At 40.1% G+C, this 12,101-nt stretch overlaps 1 protein-coding gene across 4 annotated transcripts in view; it reads left to right on the top strand.

Annotated features, from left to right (window-relative positions):
• Positions 1-12,101, top strand: part of SENP7 (SUMO specific peptidase 7) — a 111,221-nt gene that overhangs the window by 37,543 nt on the left and 61,577 nt on the right. For 3 of the 4 annotated variants that reach the window (XM_080918653.1, XM_080918655.1, XM_080918652.1), the window contains one exon: positions 3,413-3,601. The exons of the other annotated variant lie outside the window; for it this stretch is intronic. In XM_080918653.1, coding sequence (XP_080774779.1) covers positions 3,413-3,601 — 189 coding nt within the window. The remainder of the gene's footprint in view (positions 1-3,412; positions 3,602-12,101) is intronic. 4 annotated transcript variants of the gene reach the window in all.

The following is a 12,101-nucleotide window of genomic DNA, read 5'->3' as shown; positions in this document are numbered from 1 at the left end:
TCATATGCACACTATATACAAGTGGGCATATTCTCTCCCCACATGCATTCATCTACATGTGAACACATACACATTCCTGCACACATACATACCTATACACATACACAGAGCAAAAAGGAAATCTGTGGGTCTCTTAAAATTATAGGCCACTGAGATGGCCAAGGGGTAAAAGCACTTCGTGTGCAAGCTTGATATCCTGAGTTTAACCCTGTAATTCACAATGGAAGACTGGGACTAACTTCTGAAGGTTGTCTTCTGACCTCCACAACTCTGCTTTGGTATGTGCATACATGTATATAATAATAAATAAATGTTTTAAAGAAGAAAATAAAAAAGGAAAAACTAACAATTTTTTCATACTTTAAGATGTTGATTTAGAAGGTGTAGTTTGAATTATGTCATCAGGAGTGGATTATGATATCCTTCTTAAAAATGCAACATACTATACTTTTAAGATAATATTAACATAAATTTCACAAAAATGAAACTGGATTAGCATTGCAACTTTCTATATTGCAGCTATATTAAGAGGCATAATTACAAGTATTCAATATACTTTATTGGAAATGGCTCTTGAGATGACTTGTATATTGATATGTCATTAGTTTTTCAATGTCTCCCCATATTTTTACCTTATTCTTACCTTGCTGTACTTTTTTCCTATTTATTTAATGTATATGAGTATACTGTGGCTGTCTTCAGACACACCAGAAGAGGGCATCAGACCCCGTTATGGATGGTTGTGAGCCACCATGTGGTTGCTGGGAATTGAACTCAGGACCTGGAAGAGCAGTCAGTGCTCTTAACCACTGAGCTATCTCTCCATACTTAAGCCAAACGTCTGTAACAGACGTTCTGAAAGGATAAGCCTACATTGGAGCCATAAGAAAAGGCACAGCTTTTCTAATACACTTTTGCTGTCTTGCTTTTCAGGATTCATTTCTGCTTTGGTTTGGTATATTTTTTGATATTCTGAAATGTAATTTTATAGTTATTTCATATTATTTACCAATAACATTTATGTATTTAGGATGCATAATTGGATATAGCATATGACATGTTAACTTTCATTTCTGGATTCTGGATTGAGATAGATTGTAAAACTTGAGAACCTCTGAAATACTAGGTAATATAGCCCAGTACAGATACTACAGATACCACAGGAACAGATGTGTAGTTCCAAAGACAATCTCGCCACGGAGGATTCAGGTTACCTTAAAGATCTGTAAGGGCATCACACAAAGCTTTTCTCCTAAGGTATCCAAAGTGGATTTTATCCATATGTGACAGAAGGTATTAGACAAAGGCTGTCAATTCTGAAGAACTGAGTATAAAACCATAGTCATTGCTAGGTGTGAAGTTACACTTACTTTTCAAAAGATTGGATTTTCAACAAGATTGCAGAGTCTAATAGTTAACCAAAATTAGCACCAAGCAAGACTCCAGGAATATAAAAATTCAATCAGGCTTGCATTTACTTTGGATATAGTACATGCTAGTGACTGTGCTAACTGCTTTAAATCTGTTTGTTTATTGTTGTTTAATTCTCATTGTGGAAGGTAGGTACCCTTCCCATAGTAGAGCTAAGAAACAGAAATTATGGTAAGTAACTAAAGCAGGCGCTGTGTGGTGGTGGAGTCAGATCCTTCCTGGTGAGGATCCACAGCCTGTGCCATAATCCCTGTGCCATGTGCTTCTCATGACCTCTTCATCCTTCTCAACCATAATGCTTTTCCTCCTGCAGTAAAATAGGAATTGGACTTTACTATACTATTTTATACATTAATTAGTTTATTAACCTTTGGTATTCTATTTATTCTTTATTTTGTATCATTTTCCACATAGTCATAGAGTGTTTTCTAGTTGGAAAGTGAAGTATTAGGGACGTGCTGGGATATACCTTGAACTCATTGACAGCCTTGGAGACCTTCAAGATCCTAATTGAAGACCAAGAATTGCTAACACAGCAATACCAGCCAATCGGGAACTGCTGTTTAAAAGACCAATGGGGCTCAGGTGAAGGGTATTAAAGGAATTGCAGCAGGTTCAGATGAGCTTGCTGCAGCATTTCTCACCTACTTCCTCCAACCCCCAAGGGCAGGTAGTGTCTTGGGGTATCCAATAAAGGAGAAGCAAGAACACTTTAAAGAATGATAATAACTGTTCAAGCTTGGTAGCAAACACCTGGACTCTATGCCAGTTCCTGGAGAGGCTAAAGCAGAGTTGAGTAATCTACGAATTGTGGGCTAGCTTATACAACCTAGTGAGAACCTGTTTAAAACAAAACAAAACAAAACAAAACAAAACAAAGGAGTAGTTGCGCTTAGAGTGAAGGCTTAGCAAGTAAGAACACGGGATGCTCTTGCAGAGGACCCAGGTTTTGTTCCTAGTACCAAGTAGTTTACAGCCATCTATAACTCCAGTTCTAGGGCATCTGAGATCCTTTCTAACTTTCCACACATTCACAAGTAAAATTACTAAATTAATATTTTAAAAATATAGTAGCAAAACTTAAAAAAGACACCCCCATCCCCACGAATGAAAACAGTTTGCTAGAACAAGTCAATAGGGTCGAATATTCCTCCTCCTCCTCCTATCATGCTGGAGTCAAACCCTGGTTCTGGCACATGCAAGACAAAAATAGTTTTAAAGGCATCTTTGTAGTGTGGCAATGTATCACTTGTTCAGAACAGAAGATGAGTAACCAGGCAGATTATGTTACCGCTTTTGATCATAAAGATACATGACATATAATCGTATATCTGATATAGATTCCACCAGTTTAGGAAGTTTAACTACTTATAACTACACTATAAATCTCTAGAGCTTTATCCAATGCTATTGTATGACTGCACGTATATGTATACGTATACGTATACTATGTATATGCGGCAGTACCACACGTATATGTGCTGCTTCACTTGTGGGATCCAGAATTACCGTGGATGTAATCTGAATGATGGCTTTCTTGTTGGAATAAGCATTTGTCATTTGATGAGTGCTTAGTTACTTATCAAGAGTCTTTCTCCTAAATAAAAATATACATTTCATGGTTTGGTTTGTGGTGATATGTGTTTTTAATATATACTGGAAAAGAAAAAGGTTTTTTATTTTTTGAGAAAAGTAGTTAGATTTTAAGTACTGCTATAGCATCTGTTGGTAAAGACATTATAGTCTCATCTGTCCTGTAGTTTGTAAGAAACAAGTACTTTTAGAAACAAGATTGTATCTACCCGTAGTTTTGAGTATTCGTGTGCTGATTACCTGAATGTTACAATTCTCATAGAGCTTACTTGCACTGACGTGAATATTGGAAAATTCAACTTTATGGGGTATGTTTTTCCCTTTTCTTTTTCTCCTCCTCTACATGAAAACGCTAGTTCAGTACAGTGTTTGTTATTTTATGTGGCAGGATACCCAGAGTTTTATTGACGGATATCCGGCAAACAGAATTAGGAAGAAAATACTTAAAGATCCCATCTGTAACTGAGGCCAGTTTGAGTGATACAGCCAACCTGAAATCAGAGCAACCTTCTTCATCTGATGGCAGCTTAGAGTCTTGTCAGAATGTAAATCATCACAAGAGCTTTTTATCTGAAAGGTATGTCTAGTGATAACTTTACTAAATATATATATTTATTCTCATGTACCTTATCTTTCCTTCCAGATATGTTATTGTGTTACTGTTAATATAAAACAAATGTGCTTTAATGGCTTGTGTGACTTTCACCCATAGGGTGTCTTATGGAAGCAGCAGTTTATGGCTTGTAATCAGAATCAAAAGTCTATTTTATTTTGGGAAAATTGATGCAAACATGTGGGGCAGTGAGCATGGAACCTCTGAGAGGACAGCTGCTCCTGACCAGGAAGCCCCGGAACCTCTGAGAGGACAGCTGCTCCTGACCAGGTCTCTGTCAATGACTACACTTCCTACATAGGAACATGCTAATAAGGCCATGAGGGTTTTAGCCAATAAGCCTCCCTTCCCAGACATTTCTTCCTGCAAAAGCTGTTTAATCTCTGGTCTACCCTGATGGGGTGGTATGGATTCATTTTTCATGGTGAACAATCAAACAGCTTGGAAGCAAGGACTGTCTCTTTCATCAAGAACTGCTGTGAGGAGCATGGAGGAAGCCTGTGTCCAAAGAACTTCACCGTCTGTCCTCTGCGGAAGGCCCCTTCGAGCTTCTGGACTTGCCACTGCTGAGTTAGCCGGAGTTCTCCATTTCTCCCAGCCCTGGCTTGTCCTCAGCCCTCAGACCCCCTTTACTTCCAACTCCTCGAAACCCAGTGGCATCTGGATGCCATGAGTTTGGGAGCCCCCGACTCAGGCACCTCTTTGCAGGCCCATGGACCCCCGACCCGGTGTTCTGAGTGGAGTAGTGGTGACTGGACGCCCGGGAGTCAGGGAACCATACCTTTGGCCTCCCACATCTTAGGCTGTGTTTTCCCTTACCCTGAGGGGGGTATTGGTGCTTTCCTTAAGTCCATCATCCGACAGCGGGCAGAGGGTAATTGCAGTATAGCATCACTGCGTTTTGTCTGCCCAGTGGCGTTGCCACACCCTAGCGGTGAAATTCGGAACCACATCTGGCACCTACAATGTGGGACATAACCAGCTGATAACACACTCAGACCCATATCGGAACTCCAGATTAAACAGACTATGAGCAACTCCTGGCACTAGTTCCAAAGCCCCAAGCCTCCCCACTCTAAAGACAGACACTTCTTCCCACTTTTGTTTCGGGCGTAGCTATTGCATTGACCCCCATCTAAATCCAGATGGTCCGGTGGACCATTAACAAAACCTCTGGTCCTCCCTGGCTGCTCCCTACTCCCTCCGACTGCTGATAATGGTGCCTCCAAGTTTCTATGCTTTTCTTTCTACTCTACTTTTAGGGTGTAAAACAAACACCCCTCCTCCACCTGTCTTCTAGCAATACCAGCCAAGAAAAATCACCTGGGGAGAAAAAGGGTCATGCCTGCTAGAGCAGACAGTTACAGCCACGGCCTGGCAGAGCAGGCCCCTACCCCTCCACCTAGGCAAAAAGAGCCTGCCAAGCCAGGGCAACAGATAAGATCCCGCTGCTGAGAATTTGGAAAAAAAAAAAGAAAAAGAAAAAGAAAAAAAGCAGAAACAAAATCAACTACAACAAAAACTGCACATCTAAAACGCTTAACCCAAAATTTCCATGTTCTTTTGTTTAAATGCTTGTTCTTTTCCTAGCAGGAGCACCTAAAACAATGTACGGGCCTTTTAATCTACAATTTCTATGCTGCTTATTTAAATTATTATTTAATTTAATATTTAATGTTTATTTAAATGTTTATTTTTCTCCCTAACAGGAACACCTGAAACAATATTCTTGCCTTCTAAACTAAAATTGTCCTAAAATTTCTTTTAAACTTTAAAAATCATATTTAATATACTCCCACAGGTCAAACCAACTACATAAATAACCATTATTTAGTCCTTAATTAACAACCAATTTCCTTTTACAGACAAGCTGTTACTGCCTATCCCAGTACATAATTAACATGATATTTTCTTCCTCAGTCATCTAAATCAGATGTTCAATTCTTCCCTCTGCTTTTCTTAATATAACACAGGTAACTCCCCACTTAAAGGATGACTTCCAGGACTAAATTCCTCAAGCACCCTTGCTTTTTTTCTAGGATCATTAACAATAGACCATGATGTGCTCCCAAGCAAAAGGTTCAGACACATTACCCACCCTGTGTAGACATCCTCTGCTGGGGTTCTGCTCCCCTGTTGTGATTATTCTACGGGCTTCTCTACAAAAGGGAAAAGACAGTGCTACAACCACAGGCCAGACACTGACCAGCCATCTCCTCAGACCTGCCTGGAGCAATAAAGCTGCTGTTGTCCAGACACAGTGTGACTAAAGACTTCTGAGACAAGCAGTCTTGACAGCCTTGGGACCTTCCATCGACAGATAAACTCTCTTGCTAAAATCAAACACTACAGAACTTGGGGAAATTTACATGATAGTTAGAAAAACATTATGTTTATGTAGATAAATCAAATGTTTTAAACCGATGTTAAAATCCTCACAGACTGTACAAACTAACTCTCAATTTCAAACCACTGAACAATTAATTGGTTCAATAACCCCTTGTCTTGCTAGCCCCCACCCCTCATTACCTTTCTGGCTTAAGTTGTGCTTTAATTTGGTGCTTACACCCCACCCCACCCAGAATTTTCACTACAAATAACATAAGAGACAGTCACTCCAGTGACACCTCTCCTTTATATATATATTTAAAAAAAGGGTTGTAGGACAGTGGACCATGCCAGGAAACTGGATAAGGTTGAGTGGTTTGGAAGCCCTGGTGCCTCTGAGAGGACAGTAGGAGCTTCATCTGCTTCTGACCAGGTTCCTGTCATGTGACCACACTTCCTACATAGGAACATGGTCTATGGTCACATAGATCAGAACAGAGTTCTCCATGCTAATGAGTATCTAGAGGCCATGAGGGTTTAGCCAATAAGCTTCCCTTCCTCGACATTCCTTCCTGCAAAAGCTATTTAATCTCTGGTCTACCCTGAGGAGGTGATATGCACCTGTTTTCCACAATGAACAATCAATAAATAGTTTGGAAGCAAAGATTGTCTCTTTCATTAAGAACCGTCATGAGGAACATGGAAGAAGCCTTTGTCCACAGAACTTCACTGTCTGAGTCTTCTGCAGAAGGTCCCTCTGCACTCTCAGACAGTCACTGCTAAGTTAAGGACAATTGCTGATGAGCTAAGCTGAAGTTCCCATTACCCAACCCTGCCCCTTCCTGCTCAGCCTGCATGTCTTCTCTGATGTCCCAGAGCCTGGGCTCCTCAATGTAGGCATTGTAGGTCTGTGGACCTCCAACCCTGTTTCAGCCTTCTTTGCATGGATTCCAGCAGCAACTGGATGCCCAGGAATTAGGGAACCCAGCTTTGGCTCCCGGATCTTAGGCTGCATTTTCCCACCCTAAGTGGTATATGGGGACATCCCTCAAATTTGTCACCCAACACAGGCATGGGGTAAATGCAGTCTAGCGTCTCTGCATTTCGCCTGCCCAAGCGGTGTTCCCATACCCCAGCAATGGGGAAAAATGTGGGGACCACACAAAAACTGAATGAGACTTAGTTACCTGTTTTAGTTTTCACACCTATTTTTCTGGTATAGTTGAAATCATTCTGTTTCTCCCTTCTTTTCTATTCCTGCATATTTTTCCACTCATCTGTCTGCTGATTTCTTTGTGACTCCACCCATGTATCATCCATCCAGCCACCCACCATCCATCCATAATCTACCCACCATCCATCCATAATCCACCCACCATCCATCCATAATCCATCTACCCACCATCCATCTGTCCGTCCATCATCCATCAATTTTTACCCACTGTGTTTATACTAGGAAAACTGAACCTGGTATTTAGTGCTTTAATAAATATTTATTGAACAAATAGCTAGATATACTAATGACAAGAATGGTTTGTAAACAAATGTAGCTTACTGTACTGGTTTTTTACATTATTTTTTTATTGGGTATTTTCTGTATTTACATTTCAAATGTTATCCCCTTTCCCCCTACTCTCATCCCCCCTCCCTTTGCTTCCATGAAGGTGCTCCCACTCCCAACCACCCACTCCCACCTCAGTGCCTTGGCGTTCCTCTACACTGGGAAAATGAACCTTTTCCTCCCATTGATGCTAGAGAATGCTATCCTCTGCTGCATATGCACCTGGAGCCATGGGTCTCTCCGTGCAAACTCATTGGTTGGTGTTTTAGTTCCTGGGAGCTCTGGGGGAGGAGGGGTTGGTTGGTTGATAATATTGTTCTTACTATGTGATTGCAAACCCTTTCAGCTCCTTCAGTCTTTTTTCTGGCTCCTCCATTGGGTTTCCCGTGCTCAGTCCAATGGTTAGCTGCAAGGATCCTCCCCTGTATCAGTATGGCTCTGGCAGAGCCTTTGAGGAGGCATTCATATCAGGCTCCTGCCAGCTTACTGTACTACTTAAAAATAAATCTTAAATCACTTGGTTTCAGGAACTAAGTGGAGGGTCTAGAAAAACTAAGAAATAATTTGTGAAAAAAGTTAGAAGGCGCTCAAGTACTAATAAATTCTGTTGAATTTTGATGAGAGAATTTTTGCTTTGTAGCCCAGCTGTGTAGTTTTAGACTTGTGATCCTTTGCCTTCTTGCAAGTGCTATGCTTACTCTGTGTGTATACCACCAAGTTTGACTTCCAGATTTTTAAAAACTTTATTGATTCTTTGTGAATTCCACAACATGAACCCAAATCCTACCCTGTTTCTGCATAGCCACTTCCTGCCCTTGCAACCTACCCCAAAAAGACAAGAAAAAAGAAAAGAAGAAAACAGCAACCCCTAAAAAAACAAACAAACAAACAAACCAAATATATTGTCATGGAAGCTGTAGTGTGTCACAGTACACACTTTTGTCTATATATCTTTCCTTGGGAATGTTCATTGCCATGAGTCATTGTTCTCATTTGAGGCCTCTTGCTTATGCTACACTATCAATACTGGATCCTCACCAGGACTCCTCTTGAATATCCTGTTGTTACCCTGTGCCATAGAGATCCTACAGCTTTGGAGTTTTGGACATGTATGACTAGCCATTGTCATACATCCAGTACTTAGATGGGGTAGATGTTGGGTGGGCCAACTCATAGCTCTGGATCTGGGCTTAGGAAGAGCTGAGTTGGTTACCCTCAAGCTCTTCTGCACAGCACCACCAGGGTAAGCTCTTCAGTACTGTTCCAGGTAGCTCACCCAGCCAGTGCTGTAGCTAGCAAGTGGCAGAGTCAGCTCTCTTACTCTGTTGCTCTCAGGTCTGATGTCTTAGGGTTTAATTGCTGTGAAGAGACACCATGACCAAGACAACTCATATAAAGGCAAACATTTAATTGTGGCTGGCTTAGTTTCAGAAATTCAGTCTATTATCATGGCAGGAAGCATGGTAGCATCCAGGCCAACTTGATGTTGGAGAAGGAGCCAAGGGTTCTATATCTTGATCTGAAAGCCAGGAGAAGACTCTTCAGCAGATGGCTGGGAGGTAGTTCTTTTCTGCATGGCTTTTGGTGGTAACATGGGACTGGGGCATCAACATAGACCCTGTCTGTGATAGTAATAGCACCATGGACCCAGATGTGGCCCCTGGCAACAGCATGAGCCCAGATGTTCCAGTGGGCTTAGGTGGCAGTGCAGGCCATTCAACACGACCCTCAGATATCCATATGTCTCTTGTGGCAGCCCAGACTACAAACATGTGCTTAGCCTTTTGTGGTAATGCCAGCCTCAGGTATCAACACAGACCTCTCATGCAGCTGGAACATGGTCCCAGACTTGGTCCTTGGCCAGGACCTCACCCCAGTCTCTTCATAATCGCCTGTTCTTACCACCATTGAGTGTCCAGTTCCACCTTTATGTACAGTATATGACCCTCTCTGCTTCATGTTCTTTCCCATTAGATATTCTCTCATAACAACGTGGCACCTGAGGCAAACTTTTGGGTGTCTTTCTTCTGGCTGTGCCAGGCTGACCTGGCTTGGTGGGCATTTGGATGAATTTCTTCCAGCCTCCCCAGGCCATAGAGACCAGACTGGGTGCTTGAGCATCTTTCTTTGGGCCAGCCCAGCCAGTAGGATTCAGATGGTTCAACTTCTGGATTTTTAAACATTCATTTACTAAACACTATTTTCTGCTTCCAGTCTGTGTAATTTAGAGCTTTTATTTTAGTGACAATTTGTTCTGGTCTTTTTTTTTTTTTTAAAAAAAAACGACTTTATTTTACAAAGCAAAGACAAATGTACAGATTTTAAACATTTTTTGCTTAAAATTATATATTTTTGTCAGTACTGTTTTTTCAGATATTAAAATAATTTTTACATAAAACTATGTGAATATATTTTTTAGTCAGTACTTGATTTTTTCAAGGGCTTGACAGTATGCATTGAAAACCTAATAGTTACAATGAGCGTAAAGTACATGCAAAACAAAACGCAACATGGAAATAGTCAAAGTCTTCTTGTTTTGTAAATATATATATATTTTTTGTTTTCTTTATTTCTTGGACTTCATACAGTCTGTGAGTTGTTTCTGGGTGAGTGCAAGCCTCTGGGGTTAGCATCCCAATATCAGTGACTGCATATTATGTCTGTTGTTCTGGTCTTAATGTCCCCAGCTCCCCAACTGTCCTCTTCAAGTTTATATTTTCACCATAAATCTTAAACAGACAGTTCTCCTTTTAAAGGTTTGTAACAAAGTTGGTAACATTTCTAACAAGTATCTTCTAAAACTTTTTATTTCTTCCAGACTTTCGAAATTTTCACATCTGTGTTCTTATTCATGAAGTATCAAAGATAATTTATGTAATTAGGTTTCTGTTCTACTCCTACTCCTTTCTGTTTTTTTGTGACAATATTCTGGCAAAGAGCTACTTATGGGAATATGTTTTATTTTGGTTCATAATTCCAGGTTATGTCTGTTATTGTGGGTAAGTCACAGTGACAGGAGCTTGAAGCAGCTTGTTACACCATATCCACAGTCAAGACCAGAGAGAAGTAATGCATGTGTGTTCATGCATAGCACAGGACTCCCTGCCTGTGTGTAACTGCCTAAGGCAGCAAACACATTTAAGATCATCTGCCACAGATATGCTTACAGGCTAAGCCAGAGTAGACAGCTCTTCACTGAGACTGTTGCCGTATGATTCTAGCTTACATCAGGTTGACAGTTAAAGCTAGCTATGAAAGTCTTTAAAATTTCTCTTCTTCACAAAAATGTCAGTGATGGACTTGAGAGGAGGTTCAGTGTTTAGAGCACCAGCTGCTTTTTTTTTTTTTTCAAGCAGACCTGGATTCAGTTCCCAGCAACCACATGATAGCTCACAGCCATCCATAACTCCAGTCTCCAGGGATCAGATGCCCTCTCCTGACCATTGTGAATACCAGGCACACATATATACATAAAGGCAAAATGCTTACCACATAAGATAAATATAACTAAAAATTAATTTAAAAGAACTTCAGTATTATTACCCAGACAATAGATTGGATATGTAATTAGAGATTTAAGAAGTACATATATGGGGGTGGGGTGGGGTGGGGTGGGGTGGGGTAGAGAGATGGTTCATGGTTAAGAGCACTGACTGCTCTTTTTGAGGTCCTGAGTTCAATTCCCAGTAACCACATGGTGGCTCATAACCATCTGTAATAGTATTTGTTGTCCTTTTTGGTATATCAGTGACAGTAGACTCACATGAATAATAACATAGATAATTAAAAAAGAGAATGAGTTTAAAAAGAGCAGTGCATTTATCATATTATTTTATCATATTTTATGTGTTTGTTTTCCCTACTCTAGTATATTGAAGCATCTAACTTAAGGAGAGATGCTGGACCATGTTTATCTTTATGAAACTCAATGCATTTGAAATTGTACATCTAGGTTATTAATGTCTACGGCATTTAACATTGAGCTTAATTTTTTTGAACTGTAAAAAAGGAATTAATTTTTGATGTACTTACTGTTTCGCAAAATTTTTAGTCATTTAGAGATTTCTATTTTATCTTTATACATATGGAAATTTTGCCAGTATATATTTTTGTACCCTGTGTGTGGTATCCATGGAGACGAGAAGAGGGTGTTGCATTCCCTGGAATTGGATTTACAGTTGGTTGTAAGCTGCTATGTGAATACTAGGAATGAAACCCTGTTCTTCTGGAAGAATATCTCCCAACCTCATTAAATTAAAATTGAATATTACATGTGAAAACTTCCTGCACATATAATATAGGGCTGGTGAGGTGCTGATCAGTAACACTGGCTGCTCTTCTAGAGGTCCTAAGTTCAGTTTCCAGCAACTAAATGATGGCTTGTTTTCTGATTCTTGAGCATAAGAAAAAGTTTCCTCTTTTTTATGTTGGATATTTTCTTTATGTACATTCCTTATTTTATAAAATACTATTACAGCTCACAAAATTTGTTACATAATGCTAAATGACAAATACACGATTTTTTTTTTCTAAGAAGGACTGAGGCTTTTGCATTTTGGCCTTCTTTTTGAGCTT

Source organism: Micromys minutus, assembly GCF_963924665.1.
Source record: "Micromys minutus genome assembly, chromosome: 7".
NCBI lineage: Eukaryota > Metazoa > Chordata > Mammalia > Rodentia > Muridae > Micromys > Micromys minutus.
Note: the sequence above shows the minus strand (reverse complement) of the source record. Positions and strands in the feature narration are given on the sequence as shown.